The sequence below is a fragment of the Zosterops lateralis genome (assembly GCF_965231275.1).
Source record: "Zosterops lateralis genome assembly, chromosome: 4".
Lineage (NCBI taxonomy): Eukaryota > Metazoa > Chordata > Aves > Passeriformes > Zosteropidae > Zosterops > Zosterops lateralis.
In genome coordinates, this window is record NC_139765.1 from 62,261,995 (window position 1) to 62,286,404 (window position 24,410).

At 37.9% G+C, this 24,410-nt stretch overlaps 1 protein-coding gene across 3 annotated transcripts in view; it reads right to left on the reverse strand.

The window, feature by feature from the left end:
• The window catches only part of MAGI2 (membrane associated guanylate kinase, WW and PDZ domain containing 2), a 712,008-nt gene that overhangs the window by 20,927 nt on the left and 666,671 nt on the right, over nt 1–24,410 (reverse strand). For all 3 annotated transcript variants that reach the window (XM_083859300.1, XM_083859301.1, XM_083859299.1), the window contains 3 exons: nt 21,907–22,147; nt 19,912–20,055; nt 1,997–2,135 (listed from right to left, as the gene is read on the reverse strand). In XM_083859300.1, the coding sequence (XP_083715426.1) occupies nt 1,997–2,135; nt 19,912–20,055; nt 21,907–22,147 (524 nt within the window). The remainder of the gene's footprint in view (nt 1–1,996; nt 2,136–19,911; nt 20,056–21,906; nt 22,148–24,410) is intronic.

Consider the following 24,410-nt stretch of genomic DNA (forward strand, 5'->3'; position numbering starts at 1 on the left):
TCCGATTAAACAGCACTTCTTAGTAGCAACTTTTATTCTCAGTTATCTGCAATTTTAAGCAACTAATGCTAAGTATTCCAAATGCCTTCCCAAATGGCAAACTTGGGTTTGAACAACACTGTTCAACGCTGAAGTCACCATGCAGCTTTCTGTTAGCACTAAAAGCTGTGTCTGGATTTCTAGTGGTTTATATGTATTTCCCACTCATCATCTTCTGTGGAAGAGAAGACTTGTGCACATTTTGGAAGATGTGTTTTCCTAAATCAATGATACTTACACTGAAGTATTTGTAAATTTAAAAAAAAATTTTTTTTAATGTTTAAATTTATTTAACTGGAATTAGGTACAATTTTATGATTATTTGAATAACAGAAATTTATTTTGGATTTAAGTGCCATTTGGAACTGAGACTGTAAGAAATTCAGATTTGGAATTGGTCTGAACTGCAACAGATTCTTTGTTCATTGTAGCCTCCTGGACCTACCTTGGATTAAATTGTTTTCTGAGGAACCAGAGAACTGCTGGTATATAGTTCTGCTATTTGAGAAGGATTACTACCACTATATCAGTCCTGGATGCTTGTTTCTTCTTTTATTAAAAATGATGCACCTCTCCCCATAAAACAGTCATGGAGGTGACCTGAATTTCTGTTGGAGGTCTCTGAAAGGATTGCACACTAGTTAAAATTGATATTAAATGTCTTAGTATTATTTTATCAGAGGCCCTGAAAGCCATTTTGGCTTTGTTTCTACTCATCAAAAGTATAAATCACTAACTTTATTACCAGATGAGCGGGCTATGGCCCATCTTTTCTGCCTTTATTCAGAAGTTCTTGAAAGTTGTAAAAAATGCAGCATCCTGAGTATTGGCTTAGCCATAGAATTAGCTCTAGTTTAGAGGAGAAAATAGTGCAATTACCATGTGTATTGACAGCTGGGAAAGAACTGACTTTCAGTGCAGCTGATTTTAACAGAGGTATTGAATTTATGTTGGCAACAAAGGCCCACCTGAACCAATAGTTAAGCCTAGTTATTTGAATTTTTATGTGACTGTAATTTCTGATTCTAATGGGAAAGCATTCTGGAACTTCAAAAGTAAAAGTAAAAAAGTTTAATAGAGTTTTGCACCCCCTAGCATAAAGAAGTTAAGTACTTTTCATTAAAAAATAGCCCTTTTACTGAGAGATTTAAGGCCCAGAGGTGCACATCATAGAACTTATGTAAATATATGAAATTGTCACACCATACTATACAGTAAGCCCTGCTTTCAGGTTTTTTTTTTTTCAAAAAGCTCTTTGTCTTTGAAATTACCTTTGGGTAATTTATTTTTACTTTTTGTCATTTCAGTTATGAAATAAGGTTTCTATATTGTCTAAATGACTCACATTTTTGAAACACTTAAAAAGTCTCAGAAGTCCCTCTGTAACAAAATGTAAGAAGAATGGATCCTGTTTTCTCACCACAATGAGCAAAATCTCATGTTTTAAATTCAGAACTGGCTTCTAATTGATCATCCATGTATTTTATCAGAGAGAATACAAGGGGTGAAGTTGTCAAAGAAAGGAGCACTTTCTTGATAATGCTTAGAGTCTCAACCTGAGCCACTCAATTGCATGGCAACAAGATCATCTGCTGGGACTCAAAATGTGCAGAGAAGTACCAATAAGGAAGAAATCCCAACAAAGGAAGAAAAGGAGAGTTTAAGGGCAAATCAAGCAACTCCCAGCACACTCAGAGATGTCCCCTAGGAGGTTTGTAGTGCTTCCTCCAATGCACATCTTAAAAGCTACTGCCTGTGTCGGGAGGGCAGCAGATGACAGTGATGTACACACATGTGAGTAAGTCCACCTCTATACAGGTAAGCACTTAAGCCTATACTTAATGTGCTCCAGTAAATTACAGTATATAAATATCTGCAACTGCTACTTAATTCAAAAGCAATATAATTAATTTATATAGAGTCATGCACATATAAAAATGTAAAGATGAAAACCCACCATATTCTGGGACCTGGCCTGTTCCACGTTTCAACAACAGTCGCACTCTCCTGCCACCAGACTTGATTAGCTCTATTGCTCTGGCATGTGTCATGTCCCTTGTGCTTTCTCCATTGATTTCAATTATTTGATCTCCTACCTGTCAGGTAAGAAGAATATTGAGTCAGACAGAATTGCAGTAAAAGGAGCGTTTCAGGAAGAGACATATTCAATGGATCACAGGTTACTTGAATGACAGACAGACACATCAAGATAAATTTGTTCCTGTCTATCTGAGGAATATTACTGGCAGATCAAATAACCTCCAAAGTGGATTCTGAATATGGTATATCAAATGCTGCTTGTCTTCTGCTGAAATCAGTGTAATACCTTTGCAACTTTCCTCACATCTTCTGCATGTAAGAGGCTTTGTTGAATTGCTTGATATGGAGGAATCATTGGAACATTATCTGTGCTACTCTTGTAACATGCAGTGTTGTGTGAACCTGAAAAGAACTTTGTTGCACTTGCTGTTTCATAGAGAAAAGAGAGGTTCAAAGCACAAATACAAACTTCCATAATTTGAATTTCCAAATCTTGGTAGTAAAGTTTCACACCAAATTCAGAGTAGTTATGAAGCATGCTATTAACAAAGAAAGGTTAGTGCTATGACACAGGACAAGCAGGTTTGCTGGAGCTCATAGAGCATGCTTTGAACTATTTACCACAGGAGCTTTTTGCTGGGAGTAAGCACAGCCTGTGGCTGAACTGTCTAGTTAGAGCAGCTGACTCCAGGGTTCTGATTATGGATTTCTGCCACTCATCTCCTGGCCAGATTTCCAGTCAGAGTTGGCTTCATTAATATTGCTCTGCTCTGTTTCTACAGCAGTTAAACGTGGCACTGATGTCTGCATATCCCATCCACCCAAATTTCCCCAGCTTTGCCTCCAGCCTGCATGTTTTGATTTTGGCTGGCTTTCCATGCTGGAAACCTTCTCCTTCAGTAGGGGAGCAGTTGCCTTCTGCTGTGCCTGGTCAGTGCAGCAGAGAGCACATGCAGGGAGCAGCACAGTACAGCCTGCTGTGACACCCCTTTGTGGGAGCCTTGAACAAGCAACACACTAAGGTGACATGTGAGCCTCGTGTGGGCAGCACCACAGCCTTTGGAATTCGTGTCTTGCAGAAGCCGCCCAGCCCCCTTGGAAGTGCAACCTTAGTGAAACCCAAAGGGAGGGATGATCTCCTGGCGCTGGCAGAGGTGCAGGTCCAGGTGATGGGCAGCCAAGAGTAGGGCATGAGGGTGTCATTTGAGCGGGTCAGCACACTCATTTGTCAGTGCCAGAGGAACACATCCCTTCAGCAGGATCCTACCTGCCTCAGTGTGCACCTACGGCTTCCTCAAAGTGTTTTCACTACACTAAAGCAACAATGCCTGCACATCCTAGAGAGGAGATTATACAGACTTCAAGGTGATGTGCACTGTCTTTTCCTCTTACAAGACTGTCTTAACAAAACCAGCTCTTAGCTGGCCTTGGACATGGAAATATCTTCTATTTTATATGTTTTCTTTGCTACAATTGTACTTCTGTCAGCTAAAAGTGTAATGCTTCAGTGTAATGCTTCTTTCCTGAGTTTGAAATATAGTATTTTCCAAATAAATGTGCACAATGTGAAATGCCAACACAACTCCTGGAAATCAAGGAAAACTGAAAAGGTTGTCAAGAATTTATCTAGTCCTTACTTTTGCTCAGAGACAGAAAGAATGTTAGTAGAAGTAGTATGGCAGTGTTTCTTAATAGGAATTAATAGAATTAATACTCTGCATACAGGATCCTGAGAGGATGCAGCTCCTAATGACAATCTATGCTGGTACTTGGTGTGGCTAAAAAGTCATTTATCCAAATAAAACCTATCAGCATTGCTATTACACTTTGTAAATGCAGCAGAATTAACAGTGGGAGAAAAATATCAAAATTATTTTGTGCAGGATTATTTTTGAGGTGCAAATAAAAATTCTCTCTTATAAAGAATGCATTTGGTTGTACCATGCAGTGCAAAATTTAAAATATTTCTGATGGCCTTCAGGCCATACTGACACACAACACAGGTGCTCTGTGGATCATGGTGAGATCTCCCCCAGGTCTGGCCATACAGGGCTCTCTGAATCCCCCTGACTTTTGGAGAATGCAGTTGGTGCACACACTTGGAGCAAAAAGAGAAAATATGTGACATATTTTCTCTTTTGTATCTTCTGTAACACAGACAGAAGACTGATTTGTAGCATCCCCACAAGGATATCAGTCAGGCCAAATAGAGACAAAATTCAATGAGTTTGGGAAAACCTGTTTCTAAATGTCATGAAGCAATTAAACTCCATAGAAATCCTGTAAAAGTAAAGTCAGATTTTCAGAAGGCTTGAGGAAAGTTGTGTGTTTTTTCTTTTTTTTGGTGCTACATTGCCTGGGTAGACCATATTTTGCAGAATGTATTTAAAATGTTCTTGTTAGCGTGCCTTGAGAGAAGTGCCAGATTAGATCAAATGAAAGAGGTGTTTTTAACACTCCTTGATGAATAGCTTTTAAAATTAGTACTGAAAGCTGCATAGAGAATGTACAGTCCTTCAAATAAAATCCTCTGCACTCCAGAGGAGAAAGACAGAAAGATTTTAATACAGTTTAATATGTAAAAAGGTTAAGTTAATGTCACATTTTTCACTTGCTGTTTGCCTTCCTTCTGTTTTCATTGGTCACTATGCAGGGACTATCTTGTATTAATGTAACCTTTTCTGTATTTCTGTGAATTTGAATTTTTTTCTCTGTAGGCAGCATGTTGCTCATTTGGTATTTTCTTTCATTATAAAATATTGTAGTTGATTTGATATTTCCTTTTCTTATAAAATATTATGTGCAAATAACTTGAAAAAAGCTTTAAAAAAAAAAAAGGCTAGCATCTTAATTATGTGACTGAAGGAGGGGGGAGAAACAAGTTTGCAAAAATTGTTGTAGAAATTCTGATGTAGAAATCTACATCAGAAAGGGCGAGACCAGGGGTATAATGAATAGTTGCAGGAGCAGTGGGTTAATTGTGTTCCTTGCTTTTGTGTCTTGTGGATGACTGATGTACAGCTGAATTATACTGCCTTTGCAGCACAAGCCCAGCTCTGATTAGATGAGAAAAAAAAAACAAGGAAGAGAAAAGTTGTCAACACTCTTACCTCGAGAAAAGCTTCAATTAGACTTTACACTCATATCTGGGAACTCTTACAAAAGAGAAAACCTTGGCTGAGGAGTGGTTCCCCATGTATCAGCAAGGTACAATTCTTGGTTTTTTCCTGCAGATAAACCTTGATAACCTTCCCTTCCTTTCCCTCCGTGATGCAGATTTTTATATGGCTGATACAGGAGGAAACCTGCTGTGTGTTTTCTCTTTGTCCAGGCATTCAAATACGCTTTCTCCCTCAACTTTTCTATTGTGGAATAAATTTTTAGCTTTGTGAAGCTATTTCTGTCTTTTCTAAATCCAGTGATTTCTAAAGAGGATCTTAGAATACCCAAATATTGAAGATAAACCAAGATAAGGCCAGAGGTAATTGCAAGCATAAAATCACTGTCTGTTACATGGGATGCTCATTCTGTTTTTAGGATCAAAAGTTGATTCCTGCAGTTTACACCACACAGAATTTCTCTACACTTCTCTTCTGGATCCTTCCATGTCTGTTCACAGTGTGCAAACTGGAGGTATTATGAAGGTGGAGGATAGGCAGAAGAGATCAAAATGATAACATTCTTTCCACATTTACTAATAATGTTCACAGAACAAATTCTTTGCCTTTTTGTAACACGTCAGATTTGCAGCTCATGGTCAGTTTGGATTCTGAGCAGTTATCTTACATTTTACATTGTACATCTGATTTCTCTGCCCTAAACTGAGCACTGTGCACCTCAGTGGATTTTATCAGATTGACTGCTTTAGTAGGAAATTTTTATTTTGAAACAGTCTGTTTCTCAAAGTCTTTTTAAACTTCCTATGAATAGTGACATACTGGCATCAGCAAATTTTATTTTATAATTTATCAGTAGGTCTCCAATTATTAATGGAATACTGAACTGAGTTGCTTTCATCCCAGACGCCTCAGAGCCACACTTGTAATTACTATTAAGGAGCAAATCATTCAGAGCAGCCTTTGAGAGGAATTATTGTCAGTAACCATGTTAAAAGAGATTCCACCTAGAGCCTTTTTCCTCAGCCTTTTAATGTGAATTTTATAGAATGTAGTGTTGAAAGGTGAAAGGAAGATTTTACATTTTCCTCCTTTTTCCAAGTAGAAATAAGAATGAAAATCAGACATGGGAAAGGAAAATTAGACTGGTGTCACAAGATTTGAATTCCACAATTCACATGTCAGTGAACTTTCTCAGCTTTTTGATAACTTGTCACAGATTATTTCTGAGTACAAAAGTTAAAGGGAATTTTCTTTATTTGACTTTAAAAATAGGGTATGTGTTTTGCTTTCTCTAGTCTAACTTTCTTGTCCTCCATGATTTCTTAGACATAATTACAAATACTCTGTATATTTACCTTATTCATTGAGCATACATGAACATCAGCAAGTTCTGCAAACTTGAATCTAAGCATGCTTTAAGCCATTTTCTCTTTATTCTGATTTATACTAATTCCTCTTGGTTTATGTTTCTTCTGAACATCTCAATGGAGACTGATACAAAGAAAACACTGAATATTTCAGCCATCTCCTTGTTCTCATCAGGCAGCAGACCTTTTTTTTTTCCCAGTTCTTCATATTTCTTTAAACATGTGAAACAGACGGATGTTCCCTTTCCCAGTCCCAACAGGCAAGCCCTGATTGTGGGACAGTCCCCAGACTGGCATCAGCTCTGGTTTTTAACCTTCCTGGCAGTCTTCAGCAAAGACTACAAAGCAGGAGTGATCCCTCTCTGTGTCCTCCAGATGTTCTCAGCAACTTAAGGGTGAAGTGCATTGGCCAGACAGCCTGGGAAGCTTGCCTGGCTGCTGCCTGAGCTGTATTTATTCAGAATAAATGTGCTCTTTGCAGCTATGAACCTGGAAATTTTATACCTGTGGATTTTGCATTGTGTTTCTTTCTTCCTGAAAAATATGACCATTGCTGAATTTCCATGCTGTTTGGGATAAATTCCTACCCAGACCCACTGGTTCTCCTCCTAACCCAATGCCACTTGGCAAGCAGGACACTCCTCTATTGTATTCTTACAATGTGCAAGCACAAAGTAAACACCCCATCAATGTTTTGAAATTTGAATATTAATGATTTAAATGTAATTTTGAAAGTAGTTTATGTGTATGGAAAATGTTTCTTTAAAAAATCTGTTTCGGTTCAAGTTAATTCAGACGCTCCATCCATGTGTAAGAACAACTGAGCTATAAAATTGGGCAACATGTTTTCTGGCAATAATGAGAAGATAATATTCCTAAGGAATGTTTAAGTGGCATCACTATTGATAGGTTAATTAGAAAGAAAATTGTAAAGCTTCTCCAAATCATTAGAATAAAGTGCCTCAAGTACATGTAGGTTTATCTGCAGAGCCATTGTTCTGGCCATATTTTAAAGCAATTATTACTGGTCTTGTTAAAAAAAGCCGACCATACACACAAACAGAGTTTCAGAAACAGGGTGAACCAGCAGAAAAACACATATAGCTTTAATGTAGTAAAGAGGTTTTTCCTTGCTTGAGTATGCTTTTAAACTATGGATGAGAGCCCTGAGTATGTTTGCCTCTGCTGGCACATAAGGAATGGTCTCTAAGCAGGTGTATGATTCCCAGTTGCATGAAATTAAATTAATTGTGTATGCACATTTTCACTCTACGTTAAATCTAATGATAAAAGCAGCCTCAAATGATTTGTGTGGAGGGCATTGCTATCTGTCATTTTATTAATGCATTTTATAATTAAACCTCAGGAAAGAGACTAATCACATTTAATTATTTTTATATGGGCATTCTATTTTTATATACAAAACACTTTTACATGTTATTTGTTGTGGTTGTTATTGTCAATTGGTCCAAAAGGCTGAAAAATTTTCTGTACTTAGAGACCAACAGGCAACTCCAGGGTATCTATTTTGGTGAATTTCCAAGTACTGTCAAGCTCTAGCATCATTGCCTGGAGTTAGGCACAGGCTGGATATGTGCTGTGCAAATTTCCTCACAGCAGAGAATCTGTACTGCCTGGAAATCCCAGGTGTAACATGGAGCCTGAGCAAAGCTATGGGGTTTTGGTAATCTTGGACTCCCTCTGGTGTATTTTATGTATGTGAGCTTGGATGTCTCAGTAGGAGACACGGTATTTCTCTTTGGGGCAATTACAATAACATGTCCCATGCTACTTTTGAATGAACCACATAAAAGTTTGGAGTGAAAAAGTCCTTTTTTATGTGGCCAACCAGCTATTTAAGCAGCTGTGGCTTCTTATCCCCAGAAATGCCAGGCCCTTTTTTCCCACAGAGAGGGAGTCTTGACTCCTGCCCAAAAGAAGGAGGAAAGAGGGGACATAGGACATGGTGCAGAGCAAGAAAAGGTCTTCACACCACTCCTCAGCAGGAGCTCTAGCTTTTTTCTTTTTACTTTTTCACTTTTTCCTGAGAGAGAGAGAGAGTAGGGCTATTTGAGAAAGAGAGCTTGGAAAGAGGAAAATGTGCATACGTGATTGTCTGCAAAAAATGGGGAGTACAAGAGGGAAAAATGGAGTTTTCAGTCATGAGGGCTGAAAAGATAGCAAAGTGAATTTCTGGTACTACAGTACACTTGATGCCTTTCACAACATTGCTGCAAAATAATCCATGCATATGTGAAATAAAGCTGTCAAAGAGAAAAGGAAAATGCATCGTCCTACTGTATTTCATACACTATTACTTTTTTAAAACAGAGGTGGGATAACTCATTGTAGCATAATGTAATATTAATAACATGTACTTCACCATTATAATCAGGAATGGAAACCAATAGAGACTACAAAAAAGAAGAAGAAAATTTTCTGATTATCTTCTTGGTGGTCTCAGGCAGTTCTCATCAGGCAAAAGCAAAGCAAATTCAAGATATATCAAGCTGATTTTATAGATCCTACAGAGAAATCTGAGCATGGAGATTACATCATCCAAAGTTGCATCCATGCAGCAAAAGAGAAAAGAACAAAATCTGACAAGATAAAGATGAAACCACAAAAAGATTTTGAGGGGGAAAAATGCTGAAATATAATATCTAAGAAGATATTTTCAAGCATACCAGAGGGATGGAGTCTGGCAGATCTCAAAAGACACTTTGGGCACAAGGTAGAAAAGACTGCAGAAAACAGATTAATTCTTTGCATCAATGTTCACTGAAGAGGAGGGCAGCAAAACTCCTGCAGAGGGTCTGCTCACTGCAGGGTGGAGTGAGGAACTGACTCCAACAGCAGGATCAGTGGCAAAGATTTTATAACAGACTGATGAAATGGATAGTGAGAAACCACCAGAAGTAGATGACTTTTATCCTCAGTTCTAAAGGAATTTGGATATGAAGCTGTTCAACTAGCAGCTATAGGATATAATCTACTGCTTAAATCAGTAAATTGCTGAATTTCAAAGGAATGGGAAGTGGCAAGCGTGACACCAGTCTTTAAGAACGGTCTTGGAAAGTAACCAAGCGAGTCTCATGTTCAATTGAGCAGATGGAAGGAAGCAATAAGGATGGTGGGGCTTAGCTGGCACATGGATAATGATGATATAGTGGGAAAGGGTCAGTGTGGCTATTGTTGAGGGAAGCCATTCCTCACAGATCTATTGCAGGTCACTGGAGCTCTCAATGACTATATAGATTAATGTGATCTGGTTAGTATACTGACATTTTCAGAAAGCTTTTAATAGTAAAGTCTCCAACAGAGGCTGTGCTGTGGGATGAAAAAGAATAGGGTCTTCTAGGCAGGAGATTAAATTCTAGGAAAAAAAAAGCTTTAAATAAGTGGTCAATTTTCACCATCAAAAGACTTTACCACAGTGATTATTCTGCTCAGTATACTTGCAAATGGTGTGGGGAAGAGGTGATAGGATTTGCAGACAGCACATTACCATGCAGTACTGTCATATCTAAACTTAAAAGCTCTAAAAAAAGATGGCACAATCCTGTGTGCTAAAGCAGCATGTGAAATCCAGTGGTGCTGAGTGCTAAGCACCAAGTATAGTACATGTGGAAAACTACCTACTACATCACTCTAAATCAGCCATCACCCCAGAAAAGACAGATCCCACAGTCCTTGTGCTTAGCTCACTAAGCTGAAAATGTCAACACAGCCAAAAACCCAAACAGAATACCAACTGTTAGAGGGAAAGTGAGGAATAAAGAAGAAGCCATTGCTGTGTCATTTAGGAGCACCAATATCCTGAAAAATGCAAATTGTTCTGGTGCTTCCACCTCCAAATGAATGTGATCCATTGAGAAATGGTTTGGAGGAGGCCAGTGAGGCTGGTCAGGGGTAAAGATCAGTTCCCATTTGATGTAAGATGAAGTACATGGTAAGGTTCAGTGAGAAAAAAAGTGGATATGATATAGATCAATAGAATAAAGAATGATACAGAGAATGATAAAGTAAGGTTATTATATTATAACTACAAACAAAAAAAAAATAGTTTTTCTTTCCAAAAAATACAGGCACTTAGACTTGGGATCCAATGACACATTATAACTAGAATGTCAAAAGCACGAGTACATTCAAATAAATGGTAAAAAAACATTCCTAAACTGTCTTAGCATAGAAAAGTCTATAAACATCTGACTGCCAGGGTCTTGGATGTTACTTGCAGTGAAGAATCATTTAATACTTTTTCTACATTCCTTTTCTAAGCATCCTTTACCTGTCCTTATTGGAATGAGAATACTAGGCTGGTGGGTGATAGCAATGGGCCCATATCTATCCTTTTACCTTCAGAGATGACCTCTCCCAGTTTCCACTTCTCATGATTTGGGAAAGCACAGAAGAGAAGTCAATGCCTATGTCACTCCTGTTGCTGGACAAAGTGTTTTAGTTAACAGAGCAGCATCATGTAGCGTGCTCATTTTTTTTCTAACACTTGATTCTTAATTTTTAAGTTAGGGTTAATTAATTTTTTAGACCTGAAAACCTTCATAAATATTCCATAAATCCCAGATTTAAATACGATGTCTGCCTGCCAACTATTTTAGTCTTAAAATTTAATATGGAACTATTTTTATCAAGATTATTAACTTGGATTTTTTTCACAGCTGGCTTGAAAGATTTTGCTGCTAGGCATAGAGTTAGAAGGATGCTTTGAATGTGCCAAACTGGATACAATTTTGCAGGAAGGATGTTAATTAAGTGTGTGAGAGGAATACTCCTTACCTTTCTGCAAACAAATTCTAAAAAACACACACAGATTTTTGGAGAAATGCTGAATAATAGTTCACCTACAGTTAATTTGCTGTTGACTTATTAAGCTTTTATACTGTCAAAATGTATTCAGGATCCCCGAGGGCCTCAGTTTGCATTTCTCTGTTGTGCAGACAGTAGAATGTTGATCAGATTTATGTCTGCACGTCAACATATTCTTCCTTGAGTTCTGCCAATTACCCTTACCCAGCACTGAGCTCCTCTTGCCACAGGCTGGCATCCAGCTCATATGCCTGTGTATCCCAGCTGAATTCTCTGAGTTCAGATCAATCATACCTAGTCTCAGTACAAGTGAGGTTGGACAGTGATGTATGTAGTAGGGAATTGGAGTGTGAGTTAGATTACCCCAAAGGGACATGCAATTCGGTGGGAATACCTAACATCTTCTTGTGCTGTTCAGATGGATCACAAATCACAGAATAAATGGATGGGACTAAGAATATCTTTGCCTTTTGTTCCATTGCAATGACAGTGTTGACATTCACTGAATGCTTATTATGAAGGTAAGATTTATATTACTGCATAAAGTCAGCCAGGTATGCTGCAGGTTTTAAGAGTAAGTGCTACTTACGTAGAAAAGATGGGCTACTTAACTGGCATGAATCACTCTGTGGGCATTTGTCTTCCAGATATGTGCACAAAACCTTAGTTGAGCTGCTGGTGGTGGAGCACTGTATGCTTCTGGAGTGTACTTCTGCCCCCAACGTGTGGGATTATTCCGAATATTAGTTACTCTTCAGTAGAGTTTCTGACAGCTTTCTCAAGCCCTCACTCATGTTAAGGGTTCAGTAGCTGAATCCCTACTGTGCCAGCACACCACATGGAGGAGACCTTTCTGGTTCTTAGGGCCTATCAATGTTCCTCCTAGGTTTGTGTTTGCTGTGATTAGAGTAAACTTGCAAAGAGGCTTCCCAGCAGCAATATCCACTTTCCTCCAATATTCTGAACATAAGACTTCACTGCTTTTTAGGACCTGGAGAACCTGAGGATTTTCATGAGTCACTCAGCAGTATCTCAGTCTTGTACTTTCTTTTCAATCTAAAATGTGATTCTATGCTATTGCTACATCAGAAATTACAGATTAAATTGGTAAATCTTTCATTCATTCTTGGATACTGGGATTGCCTTAAATGTTTGTAAAAACTCATGACAGATCAAGCTATTCCTGCATTCTTCTTATTTCCTTGCTGTAGCTTTCTTGATTGGATAAAAAAAAAATGTCAATATGTCACTTACTCTCTTTACTGTATGACAACTGTTTCTCTCTAATTTTAATGCTTTTTGCTCTAATCACCCTCAAGCTGAGCTGAGCTACTTCTTGCTAACTGTGCTTACTGATTGCAACCTTAGGTGTTTTCCACTGCAGACTGTAGGAAATCATCCTTTAATGTGGGACTAATCACTGATGGAGCATCCCAAATAGATGCTCTGGTCTTCATTAACAAGAAATCTCAGAGAGGCTCTACACAAGTGAGGAGTCAGTGCAGACTGTGAGGTCTGCATGGCAAAGTGCTTTCAAGGATTTCCATTTACTGTAGAGTAAGAAATTGTTTGTTCTTCCTTTCAAGCTTTGATTTGATTTGATGGTCACTGACAGAAAACAATCAGTCCTGTTGATGATCAGTGCTTTTTCATATTTACCCATTTTCCACATTCCTTTAGCAACAGGACAACAAACAGCTCAGATAACCCTGCAAAGACTTTGTTCTGAATGGACTGAAGAAATACAACAATTAATGCATGGAGACCAGAATCACAAATGTTAGAAGGTTCCTAGGCATGAAACTACAGGAACAGTGTGTGGTTTCTGGTACAAAATTTAGTTGTGCAATAGGAATCTAACAAAATGGTATGTGGTACTCCAGGCATTTCTATTGGATTTTGTCATCTCTGAGATGGAAGACAACAGCAACTGAAAAATAATTTTAAAAAAGAATGAGAATATTTTGCACATGTTAATTTGGACTTAAAAAAAGTGTCTATGGAAGCTATATTACATCCAAGCCTTAGAAAGGGAATAAAGGGATCCTTTATTTGGTGGAAACAGATGACTGATCTGCTAAGAACTTAAAAATCAAGGGCTGTAAAAAAGGGATACAGTGATTTAGTGACTAGATGAACACCAAGCTAAATGTGTGCAATACCCAGTAATAAAGAAAGATGAAATGGAAACAACACCATGATGAAATGAGAGACTTCTGTTTTGCACGGCATAAAAGACTTTCCAAACACTGTAGGGTCCTAATTAGCTCATCTCTGACTATCTATTCACTGAACCCAGAACACCTTAAGTGATTTCAGGGTGCCCTGACTTGAGATGTTTGGAAATGTCATATTCCAGATTCATCTATGTTACTTTGTTAAACTCTACAGTTGTACAGCATTTAGAGAGACCAGATGCCTGCATACCACCTGATCCTTTGAGAAGCCTGAAGGGTCTTAATGGTAACAAATTTATTCTGAGACATCGTTAGCTATAGCCAACTATGGCATGCTACCATACTGTTCAGAAGCCTGGACTCCAGACTTTTCAAAGGGAACTTAAAGTTATTTCTCCTATGGCTCAAGAGAGGGCTTTAGCATCATGAGTTTGATAGGAGCCCTGTAACTTTTTTGCAAATATGATTTAGGACACATACAAAGAAGAAAATGTCAGTTTTAAATGTTGCTGAATGCTCATACATGGGTTTTGACAGCAGTTTGAAATGCAATATTTATGTCCTCCATGATTTGAAACTTTAGTTCTGTTTCCTTCCAAATAAGAGACAGACTCCCTCTTTCTGCCTGCCTCTTTTGACCCTTGGTTCTTGAACACCCAACTCTCCCCTTTTGCTATGAATAATTCTTGGTATGGGTGGATGAAAGTTTCTGAATAACCACAGATAAGTTTGGTGTGAATTTTATTATTATGGGAAATTACTTAATACACAAACTGTGCTGGTTTGCAGAATGCCATGAGCCTGAGCACAGCACAGACTGGTTACTGGTGTGAGCATCACTGCTCTGCTCACTCAGCAAGCTGGAACAAGCAAGCAAGGCCACACAGACTCTTATGCCACAACACAGAAGCTCATAATTGACACTAGAGGAGTCTCCTTGTCCATTGTGTCTGGTTTTATCTCCAGCTGTGTAAAACTGAAACAAAAAAAGGGATGCAAACCACAGAAATGCAACAAACAGGAAAAAAACACTGAAGAGTCAAAGCAGAACTGCAGACCATGAAAGATATAGAATTCTGTTGTGCCTGGATTTCAGACGTCTGTCCTGCTAAAATATATGCAAAGTAAACAATAAAAAAAGGAAAATAATGCAGCATAAGGAGATATCAGGAAGCTGGAGATAGGGCTAAATGGTGCATGAGGACTGAGAAAAATGAGTTGACAAGACAATGAAACTAGAAATGTCAGAGATGAGATGTATGGCTTTTGTGGAAGATGTGAAAAAGAGGACGTATCTCACAAAGTGACAAAATGACACAGATGTACACCGTCTATAAAAAAAGCACATTTCACCCTCATTCTTCAAAAATTTCATGTTATTCTGGACCTTTGCAGCCCTCAGTCACAGGCTCTTTGTTTGACACTGATTTCAATAAACATGCTGGCTGCTGGAGATATCATTCAAGGCAATAAGAGATCTGTTGATCATATCTCCTGTCTAGCAAACACTACAACCATGCTTAACAATTCCCCTGAGAGCAGTAAGGAACTTATCCCTTCCTTCTAAGACAGGAAGGGATAGAAATCTGCAAGCAGAGTTCTGCCAATCATTGTCCTCAGCATGAGGCAAGAATAAAATATGTTAGCATAAGCCTTATCTAAATAGACCTGTAAAATTGTTTCCAGTAGTGGCTGAATCTTCAAAGGCTGTGGGGACTGTGCTCCACATTGTCTGTGTTATGTCCCCTGTCTCTGGTGACAGATTCAACTCAATATGACTGTCACTGACTGTGTGTGCCAGGTTCTTGCCCTACTCTGAGACTGGGCCTTGCAGTTTTATTCTTAATATTGCCATCACCAGCTAGTTTCAGTGTTTTTCCCTGTTAGGATTGATTGAGAAATGGAATGCTGATGTGCTGAAATGTCTGCCATTCTGGGAAAAGATAACAAAGGCACTAATAGTTCTCCGAACTATTTTCATGGTACTTTTAATACTTTAATCCTTGTCTTATGGAGCACAAACATAGATAAGTTTTTCAGAATCCACCATTGTAGCTTGCTCTCTGCTCAGCTGTCAGAATTAAGTCATTATTTACATATATTAGATGCATTTTATATATCTAAATAAAATACACTGTCAGTATTTAATTCCAGTGTAGTGATGAGGTTTTCCCTTACAGCAGTCTCCTGTGAGAAGCTGCCATATATCTTATCAATAAATTGCAGTAAAATCTTGCCACAGTTAATTGTGGTGTGACCTGACATGATTTTATATGAAGCTGCACTTATGACTATGGTTCTCCAACACTGGTTGAGAATTGTTTAACAACCACGTGGGCAGAACATGCATGCAAAGAATCAGTTTCCTGTAGACCTCTGGGTCCTTTGATGGGCATTTCCTTCCCATGTTTGGTGATAAATGAATCCAAGTTAAACTAAGATATATGCTTGGACTTTCTGCAGAGTCTATGGGCTCAAAAAAAAAAACAACAAACAAAAAACCCCAAAAAACCCCAAAAAACCAAACCAAACCAAACCAACCAACCAAACAAACAAACAAAAACAAAAACAAAAACAAAAACAAAAACAAAAACAAAAACAAAAACAAAAACAAAAACAAAAAACCCCCCAAAAAACCCCAAAAACAAACAAACAAAAAAACCCCAGTGCATGTAAAGGTGCCATGACTAAGTGTAACAAGACCATGAAAGTTTTAAACCTGCTTTTAAAGGAATAATTTGTTGAACCTCAAGACTTAATGCAGTGTCTATCTAGGCAGGCAGAAAGGGATCCCTGAGTGGAAGAGCAATAGGATCAGAAAACTGATGAACTCTGTATGACATCAACTCACTGCTCTTCCACCTTTCCAGTTCCCAGAACAATTGTGCAGAAAATTCAAGTAGAAAGCTTCATCTGTCATGAAGTGCAATTAAAGACTATTTTAGATCTTGTAATCCTAAAATGGAGTGTTCCTTGGTGAGTTTGTTTCCAATAAAAACACAACATGCCTAACATGCCATCCCATCATGTCTCCCGAGAAGGGAGACAAGAATAATAATCCAGTTATGATTGGAAATGGTGATGTGATAATGAACTTCATAAAATCTTTTTCCTCCTTACATCAATATTTACAAATCCAGACAGTTTTGGCAGGGCCAGTGGAAGTTCACTTCTTTGGCTTGTTCTATGAGTCTGTTCTCTGTCTACTCACAAGTCTCACTGAAGTTCATAAAAGCCTGAATATCAAACTGAAATTTTCATATGGATGTCCTGATTTTGATGTCACTTTCTTCATCTTGTTTTATCATTGCTTTCTTGTTCAATTTCTCTTTGCTATCATTGACATATTGCACTCCTTCCATACTTACCTTCCTCAGTAATGGATCTACTTTTTTTTTTTCTTTTACAAGAGATAGCTCCATTCCAGTTCTTTATTTATATCTGTTTTTCTATAATCATAGTTTTTACTTTAATATACTCTGCATCTGTAATGCTTAACTCTTTCCCATGTATTTAGACCTTAGAATCTTTTGAATGTGTGGTGCTGGACTCTCAGATTTTTTAACACATGTCCAAGTGGAATTTAGCTGCTGGGACTCATTCACTGTGGTTTTGCAGTGTCCACTAATAGATTAAACATACAGACTTTGACTTCCCTATCCAGAGCTGTATTCAGTTTGAGATTTCATTTGTTCAATTATACAATTTTATAAAATCACTAGTATAGCTTCATCTCTATTACTTTAAGGTAATTATTTTATTTATTTCTGTAAAATAGGGAGCTTTATATAAGTATGAATCAGTTTCTATTCGGGCTTTTTCTGGCTGCACATAGATTGAAAACAAAATATTATTTGTGGAATATGTTTGCCTAATACATCTAAGGGCTCTATAGGTAGCATGCTTCATTATATGATCTATTTTTTGCTACAACTTAGCTGGTTTTGGTTTTCTTTTCATGGTTTCATGAGTGGGAATTGGGCTGGAGTTATGTGCATTATTTCTTTTTATAAGCATGATCTGCATGCCCCCTGTGCTATCTGTTTCAACGTTTCTCTGTAAAGCTTCAGTTAAATTAAAGAAGGCTCTTCAAGGAGGAGGAAACAGCAAGCAAAACAATAATGGAGACAATGAGGCCATCAGAAGAACTCTTAGCTGGAAAATGTTCCAGTAAGATCCTACCACAAAGGCATGGTTTGCTATCCTCAGTGCTGAAAGCATGATCAGAGAATCATGTCTTTAACAGCAATGGTATCTAAAGCAAGAAGCGCTGCCCTGATTTTTGCATGTTTTGCTGTAGAGATGCACCTGTGAAACAGAGAGATACAGAGATGCAACAACCAGCCAAGAAGTGTGAATGAATCTGCATTGTTAAAAGCTGATGTAAACTTAGGAAAGGAGATGTGGGTACAGAACCCTGCTTCCTTTGCCCACCTTCCTATCTAATATATTTCTTTCAACAATTTTGTTTTCATTTGTTTCTATTTTTTCTATTTTTGTTTTGAAGTTGTTTCTTGAGCTTCTGCTTTCAATCAGTCACAGGTCACTGAATATAAGAATCTTTCACATTCCAAACCCATTTGTCAAGTTAAAATGTCTTTGAGGCAGGAGAATAAAAGGGAAGACTCAGTGACAAGGATGCGTGGTAGAACTGGTTCCAAATAATGATGCTTTTAAAAGGTAGACAAAATCCCAATTACAGCTATCTGGTCAGAATAATACTGGCTATATGTTGTGGCCACTACAATGAAAAAGCTTTAAATCAAGTTATTTTAGAAACTATATTAGCAGTAGTCATTAAAGCATACAGGACTTTTCCTAATGCAATTGAAAAAAACCACCCCATATTCATGTCAAATACTTTCTACATTTAGGCTATTCACAAAGTGAATAGTCTACATTCCTTAGTACTAGTTTGTTTAAATGATACACAGATTTTAATGTTGATTTTCTACCTAATATAGGTTATTATTTGAAATGAACCCTCTTCAAAGGTGCTCTTTTATTTGTTTCTGTATTCTTAGCCATATGTTTCCAAATATGTGATTCTAGAGTTTATTAAAAGCACAGCTTTTTCTCCATCTTTAATCACATCATAGCTACTAATGCACATCTTGCATATGGTGTCTCATTAACAGCAACTGACAATGATAATACTAAAATAAAGGAAAGAATGAAGACCAAAGAAGATATTCTTAGCTTAAAGTTCTTAGTTTAAGCTAAAGCTGCAGCACGAAATCACCTATATTTCACACAAAAAATAAAGTGAGAGTATATCTCAATTACCAGTTGCCTCCCTGACTGCCCCACTGGTTTTTGTGACACAGGGACTGCTGCTGCCACAGCTGCCAGTGCCAGGGCCCTGCACTCCATGATACAACTGAAAACTAACTGAATTTTGCAATTCTACCAAGTGGCCAAGTTAAGAGTCATTTGAAGCACAGCAAAACTCCTGAGTTATACACAGAAAGACAGTGCTCTCTCAGTAAGACATCAAATTTGATCAGATTGTTTAGACTGTTGAGCTGAGTAGGTGTAACAACCATGACATTTGTAAAATCTGTTCTTACCACTGTACAGAACACAATCTTCATTGCCCATCTTTGAAATAAATATTGGTTGAACATGACTGCACTAATTAGATACATAAACAATTTTTATGTTGACTCTTGGTAGTCTTGCCTGTGTTCTTTCCTTCTTTTTGTGTACTCACAATTCTGCTAAGTATTAGCAGGCCTGGATGAGTTTATACCTTGTCTTTGTCACAACTGAACAGATTAAATGTCTCTATTTTTGATTAGGTTATTTTTCCTTTACACACCATGTGTTTGCTTTTTATTTTAATCATGATCCCTACAAACAAGATTAAGATCAGTAAACAAATTTAGCAAATGCTACAAAGGTGATTTGCTTAAATCAATAAAATAACATAGATGAGGTCTTAGGTTTCATAGTTATCACATGTCATATAGTGATCATTTTGCTTTTGTGATTAGAGACCCAAATGTCAATTCTGTTATTATTATCTAAGAAACATCAAACATTGTCTGAGATTTTTAAGTTGCTTAAATAAGAGTGAAAATAATGATGATAAAAATTTATAACATGGTAAAAGGTATTATCAGTCAGAAGTAATACATTTATTTGCAAAGAAACTACAGGGATCTACTATATGTATCAACTAATTTCTTGAAGTCCTATGAAATGAGATTATTTTATAAGAGGTATTTGGCATTATTTCTTTAAAACCTGATCAGAGGTGAAAAAAATGCTTTGTCTTTGACGTCATCACCAAACATATCTGTAAATGTTGGAAAAAATATCACAATGCATTTTACTCACCCTCATCCTTCCATTTCTTATTGCTGGTCCATCTTCTGCTAACCTCAATACATACAAATCCATTTTGTATTCCCTTCCTCCTCGAATACTAAACCCAAATCCTTTGGCTCCTTTCTCCAAATCAACGGTGAAATAATCAAAGTCCTGTATAGACAAATACAAAATGAAAGACAATTAACTATATGGACATTGTGATATACATTCAAGAAAACTTTAAAGTAGATGTCTTCAGAAATGTATTGATCCACTTGATATAAGCAAAGGTCCACAGATGGGTGTGGGAGGGAAACTGTGATGTAGCTCCTGATTCATGGTCAGCCAAGAGTGCAAGATCCATGGGAACAGGAGAAAACAAAGAGCAAGCTTGGGTGGTTCAGTTTACTGATTAGAGAATTAAACTGGAGATGCTGCGAAACAGCCTACCCAAGCATCTCTCTAGATGCTAAGAAGTATCTTACAAGGTATGCACATGGGGATAGAGATTTGCTATTTATATACTGAAATACACAATATTTTCACAGGGTTCTCTGGATCCTATTTAGGAATTTCAGTATTTTTCTTGATATGGTTTATGCGTCTGGTGTTGAAAATATGGCCGTACAAACCACGATGGTTCCAGCATACAGTGTCCAGAAGTTTACAATTTAATACTTTTTGACCTCTGTTTTTCCTGCCGTTATGTAAGGAGAAAGGAAGGGTTTTTTTTCCCAAAGTCTGAACTTTGAGCTAAATCCTCAACCTTCAAAACTGTCAGTAAATATCTATCATCAGAGGAGTCATGTCCAAGGTACCATAACTCTTCATCTAACTCATCATCTCTTTGACTTTGTCAGATTGGGCTCGATGTCAAAGAAACAAGTTGCATGGGCTAGTTTCTACTCATCTGGACTATTGCCAACAGAAATTTAGTTTTATCAGTCAGGATTTTCATTCCTTTATTTATTATTCCTATTAGATAAAATCTTAATTTTCAAGAAAGCTGTAGAAGTGCAGCCTGACCTAAGTACACCCACCATAGTTTGATGACTACGTGCCAAGAATTAAAAAAAAATTCCTCTCCTGATGAAAAGGCTTTTTATGTTACAATTTTCATTTCAACTCTCCAGTACCTTAAAAATGGCATTTATTTAACATTACGTTCACACATTTATAAACGTAATGTCCATTTACAGATCACACAGTTACACATTAATATTAACGATTTGGAAGTCAAAGAGAAATAGAGTAAAACCCTTTAATGCATCTTTTCCTTCTGTGGTGGCATCTCCCTTGGCAATACCCATGACCTGTCCCTACAGACCCTGCTGCCTGTCCCTGCAGACCCTTGTCAGAGTCTGTCTGTGGATGTGTTATGCCCCACAATGGTCTCTGATGGTTGAAGACCAAGACCCCCGAAGAGACTGGAGAGAGCCCCTGGCCTGGCTGAGGTGGGGCACTTGCTGAGGACTGATACGCATCTCCACGAGAACGGAATGCAAGAACAATAGTAGCTCGTTACAGTGGACTGAGCTGACTATACTGACTGTGCTAAAAGAGTACAGCTTGCAGCTTGTTCCTGAGCACCCAACCTTAACACAGGTGCCTGCCTCGGCCCTGTGTCACTTGCCCGGTTCTCCTTGGCTTCGTGCCACTCACTGTGGTAACCAACCTATAAGAACTCCGAAGATTCCGAACACCTTCATGATCACCCCACTGGAGAAGATCGCGTCTATGGGCATCTCTACACCTTGGAGATTTCTGACTCTCCACATTGGTAGCTATAATCGCCTCCCCCTCTTTCTCTATCTTTCTCACTATTCTCTATTTTCTTTCCCTACTATCGCATTGTGGGCACTAAATAAAAGTTCAATTTTTGTTTAAGCAAACTGAGTTGTCTCCTGTTGTGTCTTTTGCACTTTGAGATCTCCAAAACGAACCATCAGGTTCCCCGCATATGTTTGCGGACCCTGACAACCCTGCACTGTGCAGGAGGGCTCAGAGTGACTCTGTCCGTACCTGGGGCTGCCTGTACTCAGACAGGGGGAACTGCCGTGTGTCGGGGGAGTGCTGCCTGTACTCCATCAGCGGCGGCTGCCGGTAGTCCAGCGGCGGTGGCTGCTGGTAATCCATCACCGGTGGGTGCCGGTAGTCCAGCGGGGGCTGCCGGTAGTCCGTGGAGGATTGCCTGTAGTCCGTGAATGGAGGTTGCCGGATGTCAGGCTTCACGTCCTGCCGGGCTTTCACTTCTGACCTGTAGCTGAGGAAGGTACCAGGGCTCAGTTTCAGAGAGTGGCAAACCATTCGGAATGTGCAGCGGTGAGCAGTGAAAGCCAGCTGGCCTGGCTGCAAAATTGCATGGAGCAAATCGTCACAGAGAAGCAGAACTCTCAAGGGTAAAATAGTGGAAGCATCCAGAACAGTGAGTGCTTTTGAAAGCTGGGCATAAGCAGTTTTTCCTCAGGTCCACACTATGCAATTTTCCAGCTTGTGTCAGTGAGATCAGGATTAGACTCAAAGGGACAGGAACAGAAAAAGCGTCTTGATTCCAACTTACCTTGCCTATTTTGAAGATGAAATGCATGTGAAAACACCCACTATACTCACTACAAAATAATTCACTGAGTTTAAAAAGTGCTTTTTTCCCAAATTATTATTTCTATAGAATAAGTGGAATATCAGTGCAGTTTATAACCCCTTTCATTGACATGAAATATTATTGTAAGCTTCTCAAGGTTAAAAAAGGATAAATTCTCTGTCTTAGCTGTTACCTGTTAAATGAAAGGTGTGTTTGATATAACATCTGTTAATATAGTGTGGATTATTGTTATTATACACTCACTGTGATGCTATCTGGCTAAAAGCTATGTCAGTAAAGTCATGTCAGTAGTCATGCACAGAAATAACACAAGGTGAAAATAAAATAAATTTGATTATGAGAAATTAGTAACAAGTAAAATATTGCTTTAGCTGATAACTGGTTACAGGGAGGTGGGCCCTAAAATTTGAAAGAAAATGTGACTTTCTGACGTACAGTGACTAGTTTTTTACTTTATTCAGATGGGAATTTCCCTTGGCACGTGGAAATTAGCACATAATGGCACTTCAGGGTGAAGTAAAGGACATTCCCTACGGCAAACTTCCCTACCTCAGCCATGTGGTGTGCTAAAGAGGCACAGAGAAAGTCCTGAACTCTTTTAGCAAAGTAATTCTGTCATAGAGGTTTGGGTTATATTTTAATAAAAATGTTCACACAGTGGATGTTCTTACACTCTTCCCCAGGTATCAAAGGAAATATTTATTTCCTATACAGGAAATAGACATTTTAAATTCTGCTTTAATCATGGACTGGAAATTTTCAGTCAACAAAGTGACCATGTCTGTTCACGGACACATACAGACACAGAGACACTTACAGACTGAGAAAGGGATTTTGAAAGGTACTTATTGATTACAAAAACTACACTCTGAAAAAACGACAGCATTGTTTTTGATTATGTTGATTTATATGTTGATTATATATAAATCCTTTATATAAACAGGAAATCTGAAACGAAATGTTTCAAAACATCATTATCTTTTTAACGTAGTTACAGTGACATTATGGCTAATGTTCCTGCACAATAGTTTTAATAATCTGAATGTCTAACCAGACACAAAAACATGGGAACTATTTCCCTTTGACTTTTCTGAGTAGATTAAAATAGACATCTGCCATGTGTTCTTTTAAAACCTGTACACAGCATCTATAATACCTGCATGCATACATGCAATCCTCTTACTTTCTTTACTCAGTATCATGAGCCTATGAAAAGAAGATAGAGGACAAACAGGCTTACTGTGATACTGAGCCTTATTAATACTGGGAGCAAAAAAACTAGTTAATATTCCTAAGAGTTTTAAAATCTTATTTTGCTTAAGAAACAACGTACATGGCTATACAAACAAACTGCCATTTAGCTTATAGAATCTAGTGAAAAATAATACTATATGAATTACCAATAGTTGGCCTTTTTCTGAAATAAGAGTAATCTTTAGGCAGGTTCCAAATATATGGCCACAGCTGCATATCAGATGATGTTTTAATTCACAGATGGAGGCACTATAATTTTTGCTGAATTTGTAAATGGTGACATGAGCAATTAGAGCTTATACTTTTCAGTATAATTTTTACAGAATTTCTTTCTGGAACTTTAATTAATATCGTTTGCTGGTCCCATCTGAAAATTCCCAGTTTAACAGATATTTAATACTGACTTCCAACAGCAAAGAATGATTTTTGTGAAAACTTTGTATCGAATTTCATCAGAAACATATATCTTCTAGGAGGTGATCATTTTTGGAAAAAGTACTCAATGAAATATTAGGAAAAGTAATTTTCCTAGTATGACTAATTTAAAGAAAATAATTGTAGGCAAGTGAAAGTACTGTATCTGTTAAGCAAGGAGAATTAGAGGGTGTAGTGTCTGAATCACAAGTGAACTCAAGTAGAGGGTGTAGTGTCTGAATCACAAGTGAACTCA